The 25999-nt window shown below is 33.9% G+C and overlaps 2 protein-coding genes and 1 pseudogene across 10 annotated transcripts in view; 1 reads left to right on the forward strand and 2 right to left on the reverse strand.

The window, feature by feature from the left end:
* LOC129944621 (transcription initiation factor TFIID subunit 4) overlaps positions 1–13762 on the reverse strand; it is a 30508-nt gene extending 16746 nt beyond the window's left edge. The window contains exons 1-3 of one of the 4 annotated variants that reach the window (XM_056054185.1): positions 12599–13762; positions 431–595; positions 113–367 (exon numbers count right to left, since the gene is read on the reverse strand). In XM_056054185.1, the coding sequence (XP_055910160.1) occupies positions 113–367; positions 431–595; positions 12599–13747 (1569 nt within the window). In that variant the 5' untranslated portion in view covers positions 13748–13762. Of the gene's footprint in view, positions 1–112; positions 368–430; positions 596–12490 lie in introns of all 4 variants that reach the window. The other 3 variants (XM_056054184.1, XM_056054183.1, XM_056054182.1) reach the window with 3 other exon arrangements.
* A 6220-nt stretch (positions 13763–19982) lies between these two features.
* LOC129945269 (uncharacterized) lies at positions 19983–20708 on the forward strand (annotated as a pseudogene).
* A 1916-nt stretch (positions 20709–22624) lies between these two features.
* LOC129943999 (sensory neuron membrane protein 2) overlaps positions 22625–25999 on the reverse strand; it is a 47266-nt gene continuing 43891 nt past the window's right edge. For all 6 annotated transcript variants that reach the window (XM_056053112.1, XM_056053107.1, XM_056053110.1 and 3 more), the window contains 3 exons: positions 23592–23710; positions 23281–23406; positions 22625–23209 (listed from right to left, as the gene is read on the reverse strand). In XM_056053112.1, coding sequence (XP_055909087.1) covers positions 23027–23209; positions 23281–23406; positions 23592–23710 — 428 coding nt within the window. In that variant the 3' untranslated portion in view covers positions 22625–23026. The remainder of the gene's footprint in view (positions 23210–23280; positions 23407–23591; positions 23711–25999) is intronic.

The raw sequence follows: 25999 nt of genomic DNA on the forward strand, positions 1-25999 counted from the left end.
ACGAGAAGAGAGACAGACAATAGTAATTGAAGATTTAATAATGTACGAGTAGTATAGGTACGAGTAGGTATATAAAAAGAGAGAAAATGGAATGCTTGAGTTATCGAATTACATTTTGTTTCTGTTTCTGATGCTGTGCTGAGGACCTTACAATCGTTTTACGTAGTGCTAAAGGTGGCCCTGTAAATCTACTTACAGCAGCTGGAACTGTTTGCAAGCGAATTGTGGGATTTGATGAGTTAGCTCCCATTGTTTGATTTACTGGATTCGATGGGGCCGTTCCGACGCGCAGCAATTGGAATCCATTTTCCGTTTTTAATATTAAGGCTGGTCCAGTTTGGCCTGGTGTTAAAGTACTTAACGTTATCTAGAATCAAAAAAATATATTTTTAATTTTAGTTTATCGATATTTTGTTTTTATAAAACTTACCGCTGGACTAGATGGTCTTGTCCCCACCATGTGCTGTCCGCCAATAACCATTCGGCCAAGTGTTCCGGTTCCAACGTTTTTATGTTGATTCTGTCCCTGCGGGCGCATTCCTACAACTACACTAGCTGGAATCATTGAAGTTCCTAAAATATTCTGTTGATTACCCTGTACAAGCAGATTAAATTTCATTAGATACGAAAATCACTTCATATACGTATATTTTAAAGAAAATTGTAATATTTTTATTTTAATAAAGAACTAGACGTTTTTTTTTAATATTTAATTTGTTTTTTTTTTTTATTACACATGCAGTCTGCAACCTCTACAGCGAAAGAGTCAAAAGTGCACACCTATATATAGATTAAACATTGTATATAATTATTTCTAAAAGAAAAATATTATAGTTTTATGTTTCTTAAGACAAAAACAAAGTTTCAAAAAAAAACAAGTAGAGATCGTGTTCGTAGTATTTTATGTATGATGTGTATTCTATAGATTTACCAAAACTCTTCAGAAGGCTTTTCAAATAATAATTTTTGAAATCTGAGCTAGGAAGGTACACAAGAGAAGCATTGTGTTTCTATATTTCAATTATTCTTTTCCTTGTGATTTGAAAATATGCAAGAGAAAGACACTATTCAAGCTTTAAAATAAAAGAAAAACGAATATACTTTGCCAAATAAGCAGCTGAGCTAAGGAATGTAAACAATCAAATAAAATGAGGTCTGGAGTTTTGGTCTATAAATAAACGAAAACCCAGATTAAGAAAGGATTGAAGGGTTTTTCATAGTTTTCAATTTTTCTTAAAAAAAAAACAAAAAGGCCACAGAAATATTATTAAAATATGAACTGTACCTTGAAACTATCTTCAAAGTATATGTTACTTCAAAATAACTCACAAATAAATTAACAGTGTTAAAATACTTCTTATATCCTATTTGGTGTATTTTTTAAATTTCTTATTTGGAAAAATAGAAATAATAGTTGAGAAAACTATGCTTTTAAACAAAGCCTGTCTATTAAACTGACCATTTTTTTTAACCAGTTTTTATCAAAAAAAAGAGGAATCAGTCTACTTAACATCACCTAAAAAATCTTCTCTGCCGTAATATGTCAACGTCTAGCCCAACGTCAACAACCTGATAGGTCCTTATCAGTGTGATCTTAGACCAGGAAAGTCCACAGTCGATCAAATATTCACATTACGGCTGATCCTGGAAAAAACCCAAGAACACTAAATCGACCACCACCAACTTTTCATCGATTTCAAGGCCGCATATGACAGCATCTACAAGGACGAGCTGTAGAGACATGTCTAGTTTTGGCATCCGTGCCAAACTCGTCCGTTTGTGTAGGATGGCCATTGAGAATTCAAGCTGCTCCATAAAAACAACTTAACAGGCCCTTTCGATGTCAAAAAAAGTTTTAGATATATTGATGCGCTGTCATGCGATTTTTTAAACATCGTACTTAAAAGAATATTGCAGAGGTCACACGTTCACGATCAACACTAGAGGCACTACCTTTCAAAAGTCTGTCCAATTACTAGCATATGCTGATGACATTGACATACTCGGAAGATCTCAGCGTGATGTCAATGGGGCTTTTGTTAGTATTTAACGGTTAATAAGGGCAAAACAAAGAACATGCTGTAGTCAAGAAAGGACCTACAAGACCGACGTCTTGGTCAAAACGTCGGTCTTGTAGGTTGAACACAACACCAGTGCTGGGATCAAACGAAGAATAGCTCTTTATAATAGATAATAGCGCTGTTTCCTTGGACTAAGAAAGCAATTGAGTGCCAAAGATCTCTCCCCCGTCCTGCTATACGGCGCAGAAGCATTGACTATGACAAAAGCGGATGAAAGCACCTTGGGTCGTTTCGAAAGAAAAGTTCTAAAAATCTAAGCTTAAGAATAAATGCGAAAGTATATTTCTTTAACTGACTGTCAAAAAATTGTTCTAGTCAATTAAGACATTTTTTAACTCGAAATTTAAACCAATGATAATTTTTGTCAGAAATTTTGGTTTTATTTTTCTTTTCATTCCTAACTTAAGATTTTTTACTCTAAGAGTTTATAAAATTTAATCTTTCTCAACTTCCAAGAAATAGGAAGGTTTATCACTTAATTTAGATTTTGTATTAGATCTTTCGGTAGTTATTGTATTGAAGATTATGAGACAAGTTGAATGAGAGTGAAGAATGTAAACATCTGCTAGTAGGTACTATTGAGCAAATTTAAGTGTTTCCCAGGGTTTTTTAAACGATTATAATTTCTACGGGCTATTTTTACTTGACCAAGAAAAAGAATTCTAAAACAAGATTTTTAGCTTTTTTGTGGTTTCCCTTATTTTGTATCTAAAACACTTAGACAGTAGTTGGCCCCTGGGATACTAAATGGATTTTACGATTTTTCTTAATCGTTAAGCCGTTTGTAGGTTCCTATGAAACTTATCTAGCGCATAAAAGCATTGCGGTTTTTAAAGTAGAAGTCTTCTTAATGGAATCTTCGTGTTTGCGATAGCACATAAACACAGAAGGTAAGAAATTGTCTTCTCTTCCTGTTTATCTATGACAATTTGTTTTAGCTCATGTATACTAACTTTGTCCTTTAACTAAATTATTAACATTCAAGGATCGATCGTCATATGTTTCTAGTTTAGAAATACATATTATATGTCGTTCTTTTTTGTACCCTGAGAGGAATTGACAAGACCTTCAATAAGAATCTTGTCATGAATAGTGCTTTTTGAAGTTAGCAGATTTGATTCAGTAAAAAAACTGTAGGTCCGTCCATTCCTGACATTACTCGCATACAGGAATGGTTGAGATTGAGTTGTAAGTCACTAGGCTTTGGTTCTTTACTAAATAATGAGCCACAGATCTTGTATTTAATTTAAATTAACAATCATTTTGGTTTGAGTAAAATAGAAAATCTAAAGAACTAGATAGGTCAAAAGTCAAATTCTGGAATGCTTTTTTTATGTTATCATTCACAAGATGCAACGAACTATTTAATCCATACTGTTCAAACATTTTGTCATTCTTTTGGATGCCAGCATCAATAGTTTGATTATATTTAGCCTAACTCTATGAAGATAAGAAATAACATTCACATGTCAATACAAAAAATTGGCCTTACCACAGATCTCGTTTCGTCAGAGGGACATTTTTGTACTACGAAGGGCGACAAAAAAGTATGATAGTTTTTATACAAACCCAAATATTTGTCTCAAAATATAGAGTTCGAGTTTGAAAGGAGCTTTTATTCCAGTTCCCAATAACGTATGAAAATTCAACTTTTTTTATTCGATTAAGAAAATTAAAAGAAAGGGAATAATTGGGCGTTAAGCGGCTAAAAATTTTTGAAAAGCTTAGTTTTCAAGACCATCATTTTTGACTTTAGACACTAACTGTAAACCGTAGCAAAAACTTGTCGCAAACTAAATTTTAGATTGAGTTTATTAAGATCAAAATATTCTTTGGAAAAAATTGGTCAATCAATATTTATTATGGTACCGTCAACACATCCAACTACACAAAGAAATCTTCCTTGAGAAAAGAGCTTGGCTTTGTCTGAACAATTTTGTGTCCAGCAAATGGTTTTAGAGAGAATTTCATCAATGGAAATATTCGACACTGTAGAAAACTGTCTTTTGTCGAAAAATCATTTCCGATATCGAATGTTATTGTTAGTTTCACTGCTTTTTGGTAAGTATTTTTAACTTCTTCGTTTTATTTACAACGGTTAAACGTTGTTTTTTGCTAGGTTTGGTTATAGTGGCTGTCCAAGATGGAAACGGACACACTTAGGCCAGTTTAATGGCCCATTGTGATACCACATGAATCTTGAGGCTTCCTCCTAAGCTCAATGGAACCAGCTTGAGTCCCTTACGAAACGTGAGAGGCTGATTATACATATATGATTTAGATCGTTTAGAGAAGAATTCTCCTAGGTAATTCTTGCGTTTTCGAGCTAAAGCAGGGCATGTGCAGAGAAGATGAAGAGCCGTTTCAAAAGATTTTTTACAAAACAAATAATTTTAAGGTATTATTCAAATTGAAAACATTAAATTTTTTTAGAACAGTTCTGCTTGGCTAACGTTACAAAAAGGCTTTAATTCGTTGAACAGTGTACTTATTCTTTTTTAAACTGTGTCTAAGTAATTTGGTTAAGTGCAATTTAAAATATCTTATCGCCAATAACTTATCATTTCGTATTTTTAAAGCCTAGTTTATACATACAAATTTATAATGAAGCATCAAAATGTTTACAACAACAAATTACACTTTGTAAATTAAGCTTGACATACCATCTTGTTTTTTTTTTATTTCTTTTTCAAAACCAATTTAATCTTCATTATTGCAAAAATATTGGATTTCTTGATTATATTGTATTTTTCACGCCTAAGAAGAAAATGTATATTAAATGTATGTTTAATTGTGTGTCGGATGGAATCATAAACTAGGCTTTTGTAGTATTTAAGTTTTAAAACCTACTTTGCAATAATTAATTATAACTTTCATAATTTATAATATTTGATATTTCAGTGAAAGACGAATAAAAAGCTTTCTTTTGTTATAAATACATAAATATAATTGGAATTTTTACACTAGCAACATGTAAGAATTCAATACGACTAATTTAAGCCGATTTACTCAAAACATAGCTAATTAGTCAATGATTGTATGGATTTTTTTGTTGTTATTTTTTAATCCATCATTTTTCTTAAGCGACCATAATCCTAAGAAGTATATAAATAACACTGTTTTGAAGTATAAGTTTTAAAATGGGCAATTAAGCTAAAATTTGGATCAAATAGCTTTTAAACTTTGGGAAAGTTGTAAGTGTAAACTCCAACCTAAAACAGAGATTCGTGTGATCCAGTTTCAAATATGGAGATTAAATCTAACCTGTCATTTAAATATTGTTTCAAAAAAAAACATAAAAAGGACTAAGTCTACAAAAAACGATGATACAAATTTGTATTGAAAACAAAAAGTTACAATCTAAATAAGTTCTAAATTATTACATTTCTAACATTAGAATATTTTTTTGTCAAATTTGAGGTATTCGGAATGATGACTATATTCTCATTTTGATGTCTAACTAAGTAGTTATCTCTAGGTATCTAATTGAGCTAAAAAAATGAATTAATTTTGATACTAACATTGCCATAAAACAGCTTTATTATGAGAAACTATTTTTGCCATTTTTTTAAATATAAGGCTTCTTTGAATTTTGTTTTCCAAGCCAAAAGCTTAAAATTTCTAATCAAAATAAGAATAATGAGTTATTCGATCTTATGTCTCATAATTGAAATAAAAAGATTTTCAATGGTAGCCCCAATTTATGGCTTAACTGAATTATTATTTATTATAAAATTTACACTAATTTTATAAAATGAAAGGTATACAAGGAAATAGCACTGAAGTGTATCAAAATACTTTCAACCAATAAAACTTTTATGGTACAAAAGTTTTTTGTTTTATGATAGATGACGGTTATGAGCGTTAAAAGTCCCCCAAATTCCGAAATTATCCTCAGGTTAGCTTAGGATAAAGTGGCTGTCTGTAATGAAGTAGAGCACACTTGGTCAATTTAATAACCCATTGTGATATGACAAGAATCTTGATGCTTTCTTCTAAGCTCAATGAAACCAGTTTGAGTCCCTTACAACACGTGAAAGACTGATTATGTTAATATGATTAAGATCGTTCAAATCGATTTCTCATAAGTCTTGCGATTTTGAGCTAGTTCAGGGCATGCACAAAGGAGTTGAAGAACTATTTCCTTCTCTTCTCCATTCATACAGCTTCTGTAAAATTCATTTGGGAATACGCCTAACCGTTTGGCGACCTATCTTATTAGACAGTGCCCGGTTATGACATCACATCGATTTATCGAGCTTATGTATATTCGATCTGCTTAGAGATAGCAAGTACCTTGAGCGCTTTGAATCTAGTCTAGGCCAGATGTTTTTTGTGACATGACACGTGGTGATATAACTCCACCTGATGTTTGCATTCTTATTAACGTCTTGCATTCGGAACAGTTTACAGTGTAGCAATTGGTATGCCAACGTTAGCAAAACGTGTTAGAATGGGTTGTAATGCTGCCTTACAATTTCCTGGAACGTCACTATGGCATAGCACCCAACAAAAGTGAATATTATACTATGACATCTTCATGAGACATTATCGACAGTTGTGGTCTGTTAAAGAGTTTGTGGAGAAAGTGTCCAGAGATTTGATGGCGGTCTGACTATCTGAGAAAATACGGATTTTTAAGCCAGGACAAGATATCTCTTACTGCCAAAAATTCCGCATAGAACACGCTATAATGAATAGGAAGGCGGAAAGTGACTTAAATTAAGTTGTTCAGAATACACACCTCCCTCAACTCCTCCAGTATTTGATCCATCTGTGTAAAATTATATTGGCTCGTCTTCCAGGAATGCCCTATCCTCCCAAAAAGATCTGGAAGGTTTAGAAATCTAGAAGTTTTTAACCTAACCCCAAATACACTTACAAAATAAAAGAACTGGGGGATCTTGTATAACGATCTGGAGCAGTTTTGTATTTTACCACGTAACACGTATTTATGTTGAATTAAGAGGGGTCATCCCATTTGATGGGTTCAAAAAATCGATGATTCATAAATTGCTAGTTTAATATGTCTAGAATATGGTAGTAAAGGGATTTTTCAAAATTCGAATTCGTTTTAAAGATACGACTTAATAAAGATAAAACAAATAAATGAATCGGTGGAAAAGAACCAGGTAAACTTACTGAAAAAAAAGTTATTCAGAAAATCTTTAATGAAGATTTTGATGGTAATTTGAAAGTAATGTCGGTTATGGGATGCCCATACTTATGTTGAGAAACGTGATGAAAAACTAATCTCACGTTCTGAACGGCGCGTAAGTGATGTCGTTAAACAAGCCAGAATTGATTCAAGAAGTGAACAATCTGCTTTGAAAGAGTTTCAAGAAGAAGATAAATGAATACTCTATGGACCAGGCATCGCCGATTGAAAAGTAAGTTGATATTTTCATACTTTAAACGAGTTTTTTTTTCAAAAAACTGTGTTTTTCACATTTTCCTCCATCGTATTTCAAAAACGGATTGACCGAATGACTTGAAATTTGTTAAGTTGATCACATGTGATGTCCCCCCTTAATGGAGATTATGTTGCCTTACGCATCTGAGGAGATTCCGTTGAAGTGGGTCTATTCACTGAACAATAACCCGAAATACACAAGTAAAGTAGAAGAGAAATGCGTCTAAACAATACAATTTGGTGCACCTTTCCCAGACTTAAATCCAAATGAAAGTTTTTGTTTTGTAAAAACAGAGGTTTCTCTGTACAAGGCAACTTAGTATACAGTGTATCAGTTTCATATTCGTACCCCTTCTATTAAAACTTTGAATGTTTTCCCGATTCTAAATGGATTGATGCAGGACATTAATACCGCATGCATGTTAAATGTGTATTCATGGTTGATATATTTTATCAAATTTTCTTAGTTGGTAAAAATTATTCACTAACTAAAAGCTAAAATGATAAAAAAATGATTCTGCAAAACTAGATCAATAATTTCGTATTTGTACGCTAGTTCTAAGTTGCCAAACAGATTTAATTTCCCTTGCATTTTCAATCAAATGCGTTTTTTCAATTCATGTACTATTATTTAAAGTATTCTGAAGTTATTTATAATCTTTAAAAGAATTATAGACAATTTGTCTCAGAATTTAACAGCAATGGGAAAAAAGAGAGTAAAACCTCTAAAGAGCTTCGAGAACTCATCGTAAAATACCACAAAGAAGGTAAATCATATAAACAGTTTTCATCTTAAGTTAATTGTTAACTGATTTGTCAAGGAAAAAAGGATTGAAAACTTGCCTCGCAATACGACAAGATGTATTTTCAACACGTAGGACAAGAGGATAATTGTGCGTGAAATAAAAAGATAAGTGCATCAAAATTGGCACAGAATCTTCGACAATCCCTGGAAAAACAATTTTGCATTGAAACATTCCCGAATTGTATACGGGAAAATGGTTTCAACGGAAGAGTATCGCGCAAAAAACCGTTTATAAGTCATGTCACCAGACTTAACATTCCAAAAAATACAAATCAAAAGATTTCGACTTATGCGAAACAGTCATTTTCATAGATGAGTCAAAGTTCAGTATTCATTGCTCGGATGGCAGACAAATGGCGTAAGCCGAATACTGAATACCTTCCGCAAAAGACTCGCGAAACCGTTGGTGGGTCGGTAATGGTATGGGGTTGTTTTTCTGCAACTGGAGTTGGAAAACTGCACATAATTAAAGGAATTGTGGATCACAAGATCTACATCGATGTCCTGAAGATGAATTTAAAAGATAGTGCTGCGCAAATGGGGCTAAAAAACAACTGTTCTTTTTATCAGGATAACGACCCAAAGCATAAGACGAATGCAACCCTAATGTGGCTTCTCTGTAATTGCAGTAAGGTTTTTGAAACTCCCCCCCACAACCACCAGACATTAATCCGATAGAGAATTCATGGGACGAACTGGACCGCAGAATTTGGAAATGCACCATTAAGAACAAAAACGACATTTGTAACTGAAGACATTTTGGATGAGAAAAACATTTAAACTTTATATTGATGGGGTACGAATATGAAATTGATACACTGTATATAAAGACTAACGAGCTATCGTTGAGAGTCGATTCCTCGAAATTTGTTGAAAGATGTCAACATATTTTATAATTATTAAAAATATAAGGGGCGTATTCATAGAGAATTAGGACTTGCTTAGTAACAAGTTAGCAAGAGTTTAGCAAACATATATAAATATGCCCCTAAGTGTTTAAACAGTAAGCAATTGCATACGAAATCATTTCTTTCACATCATAAAGTTCATGATGTTCTGAGATGTAATTTTTAGGTACATATGGTTAGAAAATTTGCAAATATGACCTGAGACTCAGCACCGTCAAAAAACAACCTTCCTTTAGAATTTGGCAACATTTTGAAGTGAACTTAACCCTTTACTGCATGGTGGCTCATATATGAGTGAACCCGTATTTTTGTCGATATTTTCTAGTTTTCAACAAATTCTGTTGTTTTGTACGTACAGTGTTAAATTAGTAACATAAACGCTATAAATTTTATTCATAAACGCCATCTATGAACGAGTTTCGACAACAATTTTGTCCGTCAAACTCGTCACAAAGGGTGCAGTGCGAGAAACGCGTGTTTGAGAAATTCAAAATTGTGTACAAAATATAAAAATAAAATGTAGTGCTTGAAAAAATATTACCAGTAAATTACAAAGTGAATTTTTTCGATTTTATGAAGTAACAAGATAGCACACAATTCAGATATGGACTCACATCGGTTTTACGGAGGTATCCATACTTTTATACATAATTTTCTCTACAACAGCAGTGACGAAGATTCTTCAGATGATGAGGACGAGGTAAACAGATGCAAAAATCTTCCGCCTCTATATATTCTAGTGTCGGATGTATCCGATTGGGAAGATAACATTTCTCTATCCCAGATGGCACCTTCCACGTATAGAAGTGCGGGAGCTGAAAAGAAAAACCCAGAGGCGGGATGGGTTTTTGGAAAAAGGTGATAACGAAACCGCATTCACAGGTGACGCCAATACAATTCTACCAGTACTTGTTTACAGACTAAATGTTCAAATATATAGAACAAAAAACAATCAGATACTCCTGTGAAAAAAGTTACGAAAAAATTGCCAATATAACAGCAATGGAACTTTAACAGTTTGTGGTAATATGCCTTTACATGTCCATTGTATAGTTACCTAGGTTACCTAACAATTAACTCTGTAATGGCATGTAACCAGTTTGAAGAAATAAAAAGGTTCATACATTTCCAACTCGAAGCAAATACGCAAATGATCCCCTTCATAAAATAAGACCATTCTTGGATCAAACAAGGGAGAGACTCCTTACTGTTCCTAAAAAGAATATATGGCAGTAGATGAACAAATTATACCAACCAAAAGCAGTGCACCGATTTGCCAAAAATTAGTACATCCTGTGACGTAGTTGTTCGACTGCCGGGAAATATAAAAGCCAATCGGATTCCGGGTTACATAAAGTTCCTACTGAAAAGGAATTGAAAAAAAAGGAAGAGGTGCAACTGTAGAAAAACTGGCGACAATTGATAACCTGAATATTTCTGCGGTAACATGGTTTGACAACAGAATTGTGAACCTTGCTTCGAGATTTGTCGGTAGCAAACCGTCTTTTGAAGTCCAACAAATCAACAAAAAAGAAAAGAGCTACCAAACTGTATCATGTCCAAACGCAGTCATGACATATAATCGGCATATGGGTGGAGTTGATCTTTTGCTCTTCTTGGATACTATAGAATACGAATTAGATCACACAAATTTTACCACCGAATATTCTTCCACATGATAGACAGGGCAGCCGTGAATGCGTGGCTATTGTACACACGAACGCTTGATGGTTCTGAGGTGTGGCTGCCACTAACAGATTTCAACTTCGCAGTAGCCGAAGATCTATACCATGCTAGCAAACTAAGCACACTAACAAAAGTGGACGACTCTCTTATGTCATGGAGAATAATCCACATTTGAAGAAATTGAAAGGACCTGTTGCCATAATGCCATCGATTAGATCACCTTCCTGTTTTGACCAAAAGACAGCGGTGTAAGGTTCCAGACTGCCATCGAAGATCTAATGTGGAGTGCCGAATATGCAAAGTAAATCTTTGGTTGAATGAGAAAAGAAACTATTTCACGATATTCTATACCACATAATTTGTTGAATAAATAATTGATTCCATTTATTGAAAATTTGTTTGTTACTTTTCTCCTCAATGTGCCATATATGATCCAAACCGGAAATTGCAAAATGTTGCACTTTTTTCAAAAAAAATTGAAATTCCTGAAACAATTATCACATTATTTTTTGTCATGAAGGAAAAAAAAATCATGCAGTTTAGATACCAATTATTCTACATATTTGATTCCCATTTGATTGAGACTTTTGATCCTATTACGAAAAAATCAAATAGTCGCTAGAAAATGGAAATGTGAGCTTTCAAAATTGAGATGAAATGAATTTATTGTTTATTCACTATCTTAGCTTTTTGTATTCCATCTGCAAAGATAGTAAAACCCACAGAACCGAACCCTGCTAAGAGACTAACTCAGTTTAGAGAAAAGTCCACAACTCTTTCTTTAGCCCTCCTAGATATTAAAATAGTCCTTCTCTTTGCGACACAAAACTTATACAAAGGTTAAAACGGAGTATACATAGGTGGAAAGTACCAAGTGGTAAAAGTTCCTTGATTTTTGATCGTGTAGGTATTACCAAAGAATATAAAATAAAATAATATTGCGTGTATGCTTAAAGCTTTTCTAAATAACTAAATAAATGATAAAAATAACTAAGCAAAGCAGTAAAGCAAATACAAAAATAAGTAAATAAATAAAAATATAACTTAAATTGTTTTTATAAAAATAAGGCAGGTATCTAGGTAGGTATATATGTATTTGTTTGTGTAAGCTAACTACAAGCACAATATTGTTTTGATTCTATTTTTCTATTCATCTCAAGAATTTAATTTAATTTTTGATTTAAAAACTCTTTTTTTTTTCTAGACACAACCGATAAACGGAAATTTGAGCACAAAACTACAAATAAATAAAATATGTAACTCTTTTTTAATTAAAGTCACAAATATTTATCACAGAATTACAAAAATAAAAACTGATAAGTGATAAACCATCTCCAGAATATCGTATTGATCATAATGTCATAAAATCAAGCTTAAAGGTGGGAAAAAGGGAACTAAGAGCAACACAACATTAAAAAACAAAAAGTAAAGGATAATATGGAAACTACGCAGCGCGGAGTCGCAAACAATGACACTCTACTTTAAAAAATAAAACTACTACGGTTGTGTCTTCGACTCTAGCATCGCGATGGCTAGGACGACCAAGTTTAATCAAGTATCTAGGGTTGCTCTAGCATGTTATGATGATGGAATATACCTGATTGATAGTTTTGGTCATAGTTACGATTCCTGGTGCACTAGAGACTAAGCCCGCCGGCAGGGAGACTGCGTGATTTTTAATTACCAAAGTTTGGGTAGCACCTACTGTTTGGGAGTTCTGCTGCTGCTGTTGCTGCTGCTGTTGTTGGTGTTGCTGCTGCTGCTGTTGGTGGTGTTGCGGCAGGCCGGCAGCCGATGTTATCGTCTTGATGGTTGTGGTGTTGGGTAGCTGGGCCGTGGACACGGCTTGCAGGATGGAGGCGGCCTGGCTCTGCGAGGCGATATTGATTGTGCCGTTGGGTAGCGACTGACTGGTAAAGGTGATCCGATTCCCGCCAGCCGCCTGGTTGCTCGAGTTCATGCTGCTGGTTGGTATCTTGGTAGTTCTGATGAAGCTATTATTCGAGAGCTGATATTGAGTGGTGTGCTGTTGCTGTTGGTGTTGCTGCTGCTGCTGTTGGTGCTGCTGGGGCTGTTGGGCCTGTTGCTGCTGTTGTTGCTGCTGCTGATGCGATGCTGAGAAAGCTATCTTAATCGGTTCATTGCTCTTTGGCATATTCCGCTGAATTGTTTGTTGCGTATTCTCAGCTGAGGAATTTGTTATTTGCCCACCAGCAAGCTGGGTTGGGTTTGGATTGGGGTTTAAATTGGGGTGACTTGTGAAGTTGCCTTTGCTTATGGGCTCCTCCACCTGTTGAAAGCTCAATGTCACCAGTTCACTTCCCTCACCACTTCTTCCACAACTTGCTACACTTTTTGTTGTGCTATTTTTTAAATTATCAAAATTTATATTATTGTTATTTAGCTCGCGGGAACTTGTCGAGGCAGAGAAAACACTTTTTTTGAGGTCACTGTCGACGATGATGCTGCTGCTACTGGTGCTGCTGTTGTTGTTCGTAGGAGACAAAGTGGACGTCGTCGATGTCGAAGTCGCTGTCCCAGTTCCTGTCGATTGCGATATCGTTGTCGATGTCGACGCTGGCGACGACAAAATTATTTGTGGGTCGCTTGCACTACTTGTAGTACTTCTATTTAGTTGTTGTTCAATGCCAACAGAAGATTGTTGACCCTGTTGTTGTTGTTGTTGATGATGATGATCGAGGACGTTTCTGCAATTATTAACAAATGCATTTGAATGATTTTGATTAAAGGAATTCACAAAATTGCCAAGAGATTCATTAAAAATCTCTGTGACATGACAATTTGCTTTATTTTGATTTGGATCTATCACAAAATTGGCAGTAGGCGACGCCATTTTGCTTTTTTACTTCAACTTCTTCAACTGAAAATGTACTTTTAATGAGAATGTGCATGAGTGGAAGGGAGATAGACAACGGAGGGGAATTATTCTTTTTTTGTTTTAAAAAGAATACGTCTCTATTATTTTTTTGCTCGAAATTGTAGTAGATTTTTTTCTTCAATTTTCTATGAGAAAGAGTGAAATAAATTTTTCATTTTCTCCTTTTCTGTTTTTTTTGAAGGGAAATGTCAGTGGAACGAAAAAAGATTAGCTGGCAAATAAATTAGTAGGGAGTTGCCAGAAGCGACAAATTTAAATGTATTTTTGATTTGGAGTTCTGAATATTTTTCAATGGAAATTGATTTAAAATTTAATTTTTTCGTGATGTATTTTTAATAAAAATAAAATAACATAAAAGTTCTTCACAATGTTTCCATTGGACTTTTTAATTCGACTTATTTTGAAGGTTCATTTCAGAGGATTTTCTTTGATGACAAAACAGATAGAAAAGTGAGCCAAAAATAAAAAATGACCTCTAAAACCGCCATAATGAGGACAAAATCATGGATATTTTACTTTTTCTGACAGAAGAGAAACAAGGTACCTTAAGCATCTTGCACATGAGCTACGAACTGTGGATGTTCGCATATTTTTACTTTTCTTTCAGATGAGCTTTATTTCTATTCGCAGACAGCGACGAATTGTCAAAGCATCTGGCACATAGGCCACGAGCTGCGAACTGTCCCAATGAACTTTATGTCTATTCGCAGACAGCGAAGAATTCTCAATTTATAATTACCCTTTTCAACAAACAAAACAAGAGTGGTATAATTTTCAGGTTAAGTTGAGCGCGAACAATTTATTTGTTGCAGTGTTGATGGTATGTGGAACGAGTAACGAGTTTGACAGTTTTTAGCAACTACACTGCAATTCGTTACTACCAAATTGTTTTTACAAAATGTTCTTGTTTTAGAAAACAAAATGCAAATTTTATTATAATAACATAAGTGTCAATTGGTTTCTTATAATTTAAATGTATTTTGTATTGAAATTGACTTTTTGAAATTTGTAAAGTCACGATTGTTCGTCCATTCGTTGTTCGTTCTCACTTGCAAGGCCCTTTACCTCTTTTTGGAAGGAAATCCATGAGAATAACATAAGGTTTATCAATAAAAGTAAGCTAACTCTTCACAAGTTCAATTTTTTGCATCGACTTTAAGAAATTCAAGTGCTTTAAAACTATTTGGAACGCTTTTCGTTGGACACAATATTATAGAAATAGTGTAGATCTAGTTCCAGTTTTTTAATATTTTGTTCTCATCATGATTTCTTTACAACGAAGACAAGACTGCCTAAAACATACATTGTGGGAAGCTGCCTGAAAAGTTTCGACTGCTGTGGTTTATAGTTTGATAGTTGACAATGTCCAAAAGTGATGACATTTCTGTTGAGTAAGGTCTTGCTAAGGAATTGCATCATTTAACACCAGAAAAACGCTTATAAATTGTGGAAATTTACTCTTAGAATAAACATAAATCCGTTGACGAAGTTCATAGGACACTATGTTCATTTTACTGTATTTAGTATTTAGCTCATTTCTGGATAAAATTCTTTGTCAATGAGTAAAGAGCGAAGCCAGTAACGAATAATAATCATATACATTAAGGTTGACTTTTTTATGTGGTAAACATGTTGGGGGCATTATTGGTCCCTACTTGAAAATGATTAAGGAACTATCGTTAAGTAGAATGGCGGCACCATCGATACATGCTAACTAATTCAAAAAAAATAAAAAATCTTAATATCAACGGCATTTTCATCCAAAAAAGACTAACGCCACTTGTCATAAAGTTCACTCGATCAAAAATTCATTGCAAAATCAGTTGAGACACATTTATTTCTAGAAGTGGTCGTTTTAAATGGACCCTTGTTTGTCTGTCTTAAAACCTTTCGATTAATTTTGATGCGCTGTATTAAGTAATTAGCATATCCCGGCAAATGTTTAACTCTTCAATCCATTGGAAGCCAAGATTTAAGAAAGTTTTGAAGCCAAAAGTTAAGATTTTGTGGAAAAAGTAGTGGAAATTTGGACTAAGCGAATCGGCTGTAACTCTTAGCCACGATAAACATAAGCCGGAAATCTTGAAATAATAATAAATAATTTTAAAAATTGTTTCTGGTGTACTATTTTTAAGTTTGGGCACCATTCCACAAAGTCGGGGTCTTAATTAAGACGAGAAAACATCGTCACTATACATGACTACGGCAAGGGAAAATACAGCAAGAGATTCATGTTTGGGGCGCATGCTCGCCCTCACATCCCCCCTCCTGTGACATAATACAGGACTTTCGGTAAGTGGTTGGGTATATACAAATTTTCTTTTGCATTTGAAGACAAATTGTTTGTTCTATAGAAAGAGCACCCTTTCCTAAATTTCATGACATTTCCCTAAATTTAATTATACTTTCTATAAACAATCAAAACAAATGTATAAACAGAGAATAATTTCCATAACAAAGCATTTTTACGTCTTAAATTTTGAAAATTTAACTTCGAAATTTATAACTTAAAACAAAAAATAAAGATTTTTTTCGTACTAAAAGTGCTTTTAATTTTAATTCTTTGAGGATATCTATGAAATTAAAAAAGAAACAGTGCCCAAATTTAGCTAAAGTTCTCAATCTCTTAAGAAAAACTCCAATATTTATAAATTGAAAAAACAACAATGTCCAAGTCAATAGAATCTCGAGAAAAAATTCAATGCTGGCAGTTCCTTTAAATCACTCCCATGGTACTAGAGACGCCAATCAACTGTCAAAATCTGGTACAATCGCGCATATCAACAGAAAACCCAGATTCCATTCGGGAAAAAATTAAAACCTCATTAGCTTTTCTAATTTTCTTTTCGGCATCAAATCAAAACGCCTAGCTAAGCTGCCGCGGCTTTCTTTTAATTATACCTGAGCCAAAATTGAACATCACCATAAATGCAAATAAATTTTCCAAAAAAATAGAAAATGAAGAAACAAAAACCGCGGGCATAGGACACCACCAATTCTATACCCATTTCTTTTTTTTCTCCAAGTAAGAACGAGAATGAGAACAAAAAGAAAAAAGGTACAGGTACAGGAAAAAGGGGCACCATAAAATACATACAACAATATAAAAAAAAAGAAAATAAATGAAATGAAGAAGCAGAAGAAAGAACGACGGACGAAACAAAAAAAATATAAACTTGGGGAAAAATTCTCTCAGCATTATGAAGCGACCTCTACCTTAGAACTGGTGAAAACTCTCTTTGATGGCATTATGGCAGACGGCGATTACCGCGTTACATACATCGCACCGAATTGATTTTACTGTAAAGTGAAAAAATCGCCCGCACAATGAATTTTATTAACAAAACTTTATCCCAAACGATGTCGTATTAAATGAACTAACATTCGAATGCACTTTTTTCCACTTCTTTTATCCTTTTTAACCAAAATTTCACTCCTTAATTTGACACTTGAGAAATTTTGCACACAAAATATTAAAAAAAAAAAAATTGTAGAAGAGAAGTAATATGTAGCGCAGGGAAAAACTTGTGTGCGGAGAAAAAACACCTTCGGTATTTTGCAATCGAAATTTACGCGATCAATTTATGATTTGGACATGAAATTTTATCGGAAATCGACGGGGGACACTTTGATGGGCATTTTTATGGGCAATTTATTTGATTTGGTTTAGAAAATTACGCTAAAATCGGTGAAAAACTTGTTTACTAATTAGAAGCAGCGACCCGCACTTCGCATTGCAATCACACAAACTAATGTGTCGGTAAGGTGGTTTAGTATGTAGCTGCCATCAAATCAAATGTGAGTGTCATAATTGCTTTTGTTCAACTAGCTTAAGATAGATGGCGTTCAAAGAGCGTCGGTAAGTAGTAATAATTTATGTACACCACTTAAAGCAAATAACACAAGGTAAAAATGAGTGCGTTCAGCTTTGAGTGGTATAGGTTGTGTTTCATTACAATAAATTATACGATGCGATTTTTGTCAACAATGTATAAACAAAACACACAAAATAAGAATTAATTATTGAAATTTCTTTATATAAATCAAAATCCATACAATTCTCGTTGTCGTGGTGAGCAGGTTGATTTACTGTATTGAGTTGAGTAATCAAAACCGTCAAGATATGTCTTTTGTCAAATACAATAATGTCTTTATCAGATATTTTTCTTTTTTTTTTTTATTTTAATGGTATTTTTTAGCGATCTCAGCAAAGTTCTGATCATATTCCATTCAGAGCTCTCTGATATAATAGGTGGGCTCAACTTTCCTTTACTGCAGCACGAATTTTCACACACCGTTTTTTTAATCGATAGATACGCTCGATACATAAGAAAGGAGATCCTCTAAACTGCGCCAACTACAGAGGCATCAGTCTCCTTAACATTGCATATAAGATCCTCTCTGCCGTATTATGTGAACTTCTGAACCCGTTCGTCAACAACCTGATAGGTCCTTATCAGTGTGGCTTCAGACCAGGAAAGTCCACTATCGACCAAATATTCACTCTACGGCAGATCTTGGAAAAAACTCGGGAGCTTCAAATTGATACCCACCATCTCTTTATCGATTTTAAAGCCGCGTATGACAGCATCTATAGGGAAGAGCTCTATACAGAGCAATGTCTAGTTTTGGCATCCCTGTCAAACTTATCCGTTTGTGCAGAATGACGATGGAGAATGCACGCTGCTCTATCAAGGTCGGAAAAGATCTTACCGATGCATTTGATGTCAAAAAAGGTTTAAGACAAGGCGATGCACTGTCATGCGACTTCTTCAACATCGTTCTGGAAAGAATTGTGCAAAACTCAACCGTCAACACTAGAGGCACAATCTTCCAAAGGTCCATCCAATTACTCGGATACGCAGATGACATTGACATAATTGGAAGATCAAAGCGTGATGTCACTGGAGCGTTTTTGAGCATTGCGACGAAAGCGAAGAAGATGGGTTTAATGGTCAATGAAGGCAAGACCAAGTATATGCTGTCATCAAAAAAGGACACTGAACGACGACGTCTTGGACAAAACGTCACCATGGATAGCTATAACTTTGTGGTAGTTAAGGACTTTGTCTACCGCTATTAATGCAGACAACGACACCAGCGCTGAAATCAAACGAAGAATAACTCTTGCAAATCGCTGCTTCTTTGGATTTAGAAGGCAATTGAGAAGTAAAGTCCTCTCTCAAGCATCTAAAATCACCATCTATAAGACACTCATCATCCCGGTTCTCATTTATGGCGCTGAGGCCTGGACCCCGTCAAAGAAAGATGAGACCGTCTTAGGATGCTTCGAGAGAAAAATTCTTCGGGTGATTTTTGGTCCCGTACGCATAGATGGAGAATGGAGGAGAAGATGTAACGACGAACTGTACGGGCTGTACAGCGACACTGACCTAGTTAGCAGAATTAAAGTCCAACGGCTAAGATGGCTAGGTCATGTAGAGCGGATGGACATCAAAGCTCCAGTCCGTTAGGTCTTCGAATCCAATCCCGAGGGACGGCGCAGTAGAGGAAGACCGCGACTCAGGTGGCGCACCCAGGTGGGAGAGGACCTCAACCAACTTGGCGTGCGAAACTGGAGACAGCTAGCTAGGGACCGAGCTGGCTGGTTGACACCCAGGTCTGCCCCAGACTGTAGCGCCACCTTAAGTAAGTAAGATACGCCCTAAAAAATAATATTAACCGCAATTTTAGGGCGAGGAAAAATCTTTTTTTATTTTTAATTAATTTTTAAAGTTTCACTTTTTCACACAAAAAACACACAATAATGGCCATTTTCCAGATGTTTTTTTCTTATTTTGACAGTTCTTTCCAATTTCCCAGTCGTTTCAGTGATGCCAGATATACTTTTTTTTAGGATTTTAAAAGAAATTGTTACATTTATTTGATTTGTTAGGAAAATTTTACATATATTTGTGGGAAATTTGTGAAATTTTGCTATTCTCTCATTTTAATATTACTTGAGAAAAAACAGTTATTATATCAAAATGGAAAGCAAAAGTGAACGATTTTCGAAAACAGTGGTAATTATTAAATAGTTTAATAAATTATTGTTTTTCTTTTTTAAGTTTATTTAAGGAATTTGGTGAAGCCTTACCAAAACATCAGCGACGAACCCTTGGGAGTGTAACTGGCAGAAGAGCTGCGTTTGTTGCCAGTTTTTAAAAAATGCGGAATACACAGAATCCCAATGGCCATCTACACCCATGAAAACGCCATCGGATTCTTTCAGTGCGACAAGGGTACGTACCAAGGCAAAAAAAGGATATCAAGTTCTGTTGGGACGTGGTTCGAAGAAGCACGTATCACTGTTCAAAGGGTTGTGTACTTGATGTACAGTCTCGCCCGAAAGTTTCCGTACGAAACGGTGATGGTGGAAGATTTTACTTCCGCTTCAAGTTGTATGTCAACGAGAACCATCACGGATTGTTATAGTTACTGCCGTGAGGTTATCGTTGACCACTTCTTGGAGAACCAAGAAATTGGTGCCAAAATTGGTGGGCCTGGACGCGTCGTTCAAATTGACGAGAGAGGACATTTGGGTTCTCGGTATGATGGAAGATGGATCTGAGGATCTCAGGTTGGAGGTGTGTACTGGGACTGAGGTAAGTTTTTATAAAAATATAAACTATTTAATATTAAAAAAGTTTTTTTTATATCAGGTACTGATTCCTTTGATAAGGAAGCATGGTGAGGATGGGACGATAATCCACACCGACTATTGGAGGGCCTATGATTGTCTGGGAGAGCATGGTTACATCCATAAAAAGGTGAACCATATAGTGATCACGATAATCTGTTTGTAGCTGAGGACGGTACACATACACAAAGGATAGAATCCCAATGGAGGGTGGTAAAACGCTCATTTTATAATGACAGTTATAGCTACAATTTCGTGGAAATTCAAAAAAAGTGAGGTTAAATCCGAAAATTAAAACATTTTTTTATTTTTTACGGGGGTTTCCTCGCTCTAATATTTTAATGCTCTTCTATTGAGACCTCTACTACTACTAATTGTAAAAAAAAATCAGAACAAAATTCTTGCTGCGGTAATGGAAAGACGCCCCAATAGGTGTTTTTCATTTCAAACTCTGAGCATATAACTGAGCTATTAAAAAAGATCTGTAGTTCTTTCTTTGCTTTGTTCAGAGATATCAGAGCGCTTGGTTTGTGTTTCATTATCTTTGAATGTGACTGACTTCACGTTTGTTTCGTGTGGTATGACAGAGATTGGTAGACTATTCTTAAGCTTTTGACAGTACATTTCTTCAGGTGTGTCATGAACAAGTCGGAGAACTTTAATCAAACTTTGATCAGAGCGTACTTGATGTACTTACGCAGGATCTTCTTAACGCTCTGCTCTGAGTTTAAAAAAAGCCTTACAGCTGGAACAAAATACAAAAATCGGAGCCGGAGTCGGAATAGCTGTCACAGCTTGTCGTACGTTAACAGAAAGTACGCACACAATCGGTATATTTAACTGTTGGGCAATTGCTTCCCATTCCTTTGCTTTGATTATATTGTTTTATAGTGTCTGTTTTCCAAATTCCAAAGGAATTAATGCACAAAAACAAACTACGAAATCAATTTGATGTGCTAAAAATGATAGACGTCAAAGTTAAAAGTTTGTCAACTCTTCCGACTCCGGCTGCTGCTCCGATTCCAGTACCTTCGCGTTGTGTTCTTGCATTTGCATTTGCGTACTTTTAATATTTTGACAAAGTATTCCGATTACGACTCCGGCTCCGTCACCATTGTATTCCAGCAGTTATGATACAATACTTGTGAGTACAAACTGTCATTTAGGTTCAAGTCATCACAAAAAAATTGAAGTTGGCATCGTTCAGCGATTTCATATCAAAAAATCAAATGGGGTGGCGCAACAGTCCGTTGTGGACCAGGGCCTAGTGACTTACAACTCTCAACCATTCCTCTGTGCGAGTACTGTTGTCAGGAATGGAATGGAAGGGACCTACAATTTTAGGCCGAATCCGAACGGCTAGTTTGAGAAAGCACTTTTTCATGACAAGAATTACTCTTGAAGGATTTGTCAATTCCTCGCAAGAGGCAGTACCCGCGAAAATTATTTTTTTTAAATTAAGGTGGCACAGGCAGGGATTGAACCCAAGACCCCTTGCATGACAGTCCAACGCACTAACCATCATGCCACGGGTACGTTCAGCGATTTACTCCGTCATTTTATCGGGACTGAATTGATCAAGTTCTGAGCATCTCTACCCTTACAAAATTTCGTGCTTAGATATAGTTATGATAAGAAAACACGCTTTTATTTTGACAATTCTGTGATCTACTCAGAGCTTAAAAATGAAAATGTCAATTGCAAATTTATTTTTCATGTGTCAATCTTAAAAAAATTTATTGAATTTCATCGAACTTTTAGAAAATTCAATTAAATTCGAATATTTTCAAGAAAATCTATCAAATCCAAAATAAAAATTGTTTTTATTTCTTATAAACTTCTGTTTTTTTTTTTTTCATTTAAATGTCTGGTTTTGAAAGAAAATGTTATTTAATGACAGTTTTCAATTGAAAAATAGATCAATTTTTTTAAATTAAATGTGTCAAAATCTATGGTTTGTCTATGGTCAAAAGATCAAACCCATTTTCTTTTTCCGAAGTGCAAACAAATGAGCAAAAATAAATTTAAGTAACGATTTGACAGCACTATTTTGACACTAGGTCCATCGCCAACCAATATTTTGATAAAAAAATCTGTTTACAATCGTGTTCCCTTGGACACAAAAGATCAATTATTTTGTATTGTTTTACCAATTTAAATCTCCAGAAAAATAACAAAGCATACAATTTAGATTATTTTTTTAATAATTTTATTAAATAAGTAAATAACAAAAAGATTTTGCTCTTAAAACATAACAAATATAATCACATTATATTTTTTTAAATCACATTTTTCAGTAAAAATAAAATAAAACGAGTGAAATATGGTCGGAGAGAATACGTACATAATAAGTAAATGTAAAATGCTGATCTTAAATTAAAAAAAAAAACAAGCAGAAATAACACTTATTTTAACGAAATGTCAATTAAAATAGGATTTTTATGTGATGTGTATACATGTAGTGAAGAAAGTGTCATTTTGGGCTTTTTGTTTTTTTTTTTTCTTTTTAAAATGTCTTAATTTTTCTAAAGATCTTAACACATTAATAATTTATTATTATAAATGACTTTTTTTTGTTTTTTTCTTTTATGAATTTATTCAAGAACTTTACTTTCATCCTCAGATTTATTTCGAAAAGCAAAATAAAACATTGTTGAAGTTAAAGTTATCGCAATGCCAGCACATAAAATCGACCAGTGTACAATGTTGAGAATTTTGAGGGAGTTCAAAAGTTTTGATTTGAGAAGTTGAACTGATTCGGCATTAAGTTGAACACCCTGTAAAACAAAGAAGGAGAGTTAAATTCAGTTGACATATGTAAATGTGACAGGAGAAATAAATATCGTACCTCATCAACCCAAATGGCTGGCATTAAAACTGTCGTTAAGTTTTCTGTCAAAGTGATTTTGTTGATACTCTTAAGAAACATATTAAACTGCACTCGTTTGCCTCCTTGAAGTGGCGTTCCTGTCAACTGTCAAAATAGAAAATATGTATTAGGTTTCAAATGATGAAATTATTTAGAGTTATTTGACGTTGTTTGCGTTTGACGTAAAGAATTACAAGGAAAGAACGTCAAAATATGTCACCTCGAGAGAAGCAAATTTGAAGACTCTCAAAAGATGTTAACAATAGAAATTATGTATATTAAAAACTTACCTGCTGTACATCAACGAAGGTCTGATGTTTTTTGGGATCTGGCCGAAGACCACGTATCATTTTTTTATATTCGTTTGAAGCACCAAGCATATGAGGCAAAGTCAAAATAACGGGAGCATCTAGAAATACAAATATAAAAATGCCAATTATTTTCAAATACTGCTGTCGATATTTCTAAATTAAGTATTAATAAGTTAATTATTGTAAAATGTTTAAGGCTAGTTGCAATAATTGTCAATGGGCCATTCTTGTTTATTCCACCTGGTATATTCTCAGTAATCTTAAATGTTCAAAGAGATACCATGGTTTATGACCTCAATTTTGGATTAAGTAAATCAGCCTTTTTCGATTAATTGGCGCCAAAACCTCTGAAAGTTTCTTTAAAAATCTAATTCAGTGTTAACAAAATGTTTTTTTCCAGAATAGTTCGTAGACAAGACATTTTATATAAAAGATGTTCCAAACGAAAAGATTTCTGTATGATTATTTCACAAAAAAGTCAGAGTAAGAGAATAGTGTGGTGTTGGGGCTATCATTTTCAATTCAGACACATCAGCAATTCTTTTTTATATTTGACATCTGGTCATAGATATTTTAGTACAATTATTACACAAGTTGATTTTTTTAAAATTTAAAATCAAATTATCAGTTCAAAATTCTCGAGAGAATTATGTAGGTACATCTCTTTGTATTGCAGCAAAAATACAATTTAATATGTCAGTTTGACAGATTTGGTTTGTGTATTGTAAAATTCTTATTAAACATTTTTTAGGAATATATAATTCCAACAAGAACAAAGAAGTATTTTTTTAATGAAAAAGGTTGTTTTCTTTTTCTGAATAAAATAAAGAGACTGAAATACGATCCATGCGAAAAACTTCACATTCGTGACAGCCTGTCAATTGGATATTTCTTAAAAATTTACAAAATATCATTAACAGCGTCTTGTGAAAGATAGAAACTTCGAAGTAAATGTCTTTCCTTTTTCCAAAAAATAATCGTTAAGAAAACTTTACATAGGTTTTTTCCACAATTTTAACCAGAGAACAACCAACCACTCAATATTTATATGAAGTCAATATCTCTTCTAATTCTTGAGATATGGCTAACAAAAAAGATATCTCGTCCGTACACACGTAACCACAGACATTTCTCTTTGATTTAGATTCTAGGGACGTTCAAACCTTGAGAAATGTCAACATTTTAAGTTTGACGAATCAGACTGAATACACAAATATATAAATCAATTTTTTGTTTGACGTTTTCAAGTATCAGAAGTGTCAAAAATAAAGCTATGGATAAGTGATCTGTTATTTTTAATAGAGTATTAGGTAACAACGGATAAAAAGCGTTCATAATGGTAATCGTTGGCTTTAAATCAATGATATATTTATTTCGTGTCTTGATACCCTCAGGCTATATTGATCGAAACCTTCGGTAATTATCTAAATTGATTTGAAATTTATATTTTAATATCATTATTTAAGTAGGTACACACTAGACCACTAACAATATCTTTCAAATTCAATCCTTCAAATCTGGAAGTCGAAGCCAAAGTGATATTATATAACTCTTTGTTCCCTCGTTATTATTATGTTTATGATCATAATAATAAAACTCTTGTTAGTTAAATTTGTTATTATCTCTAATGCATTATATTATTTGTAGACACATTAACTACTTGTTTTTGTTTTTTTATTTTTAATGTCGTTTCTAATTTTCATGGTCATGGTTATGGTTTGAAGTAAAACCTTTCATACTTAAGGCCCCTAGTCACGTTTCCATTCACCTCGATCACCAAATTTATGTGGGTAAGTATGTGCGTGACTTAATTTTTTAATAGGATATAAACACTACTGTCATTATTCGTTTTTAGCTAAGCATAAAGCTAAGCTCATATGAACTCGGATTGGAAATGTTTATTTTTTGGTTTTTTGAATTTGTGAATTTTTTTATATTTTCTAGAATTCACTATTAATTACCAAATCAATAAAAAGAATATGTTAATATTTGTTTAATAGATAGATATGGTATACTAAATCATTAGGAACCACTTAAAAGAAAAATGTTGGTTCCATTTCTGACAAAAAAGACTTGTCACAGCATATTTTAGTGAATTTAAATTACCACTTAAAAACACTTGATTAACATTTTTCTTAGAACTTTTGATCTTCACTTTACCACAAAATGACTATTAAAAGTAAAAGTATCCTATTATTTCTTTTATTCTTTAGCAAAAAGAAGACAAGTTCTTATATTTACATATATTCTTAGCTTGGCTTGGTTTAGTAAAACAAACAAAACAACATCGATGTTTATTCATAATTCATGACGAATTTTTTCCCAAAAAAATTCTAAAGCTTTTATAGGAAATGACAACTCTGTAATTTTTGATAATTTACTGCATT

This window comes from Eupeodes corollae, chromosome 2 (assembly GCF_945859685.1).
Source record: "Eupeodes corollae chromosome 2, idEupCoro1.1, whole genome shotgun sequence".
Lineage (NCBI taxonomy): Eukaryota > Metazoa > Arthropoda > Insecta > Diptera > Syrphidae > Eupeodes > Eupeodes corollae.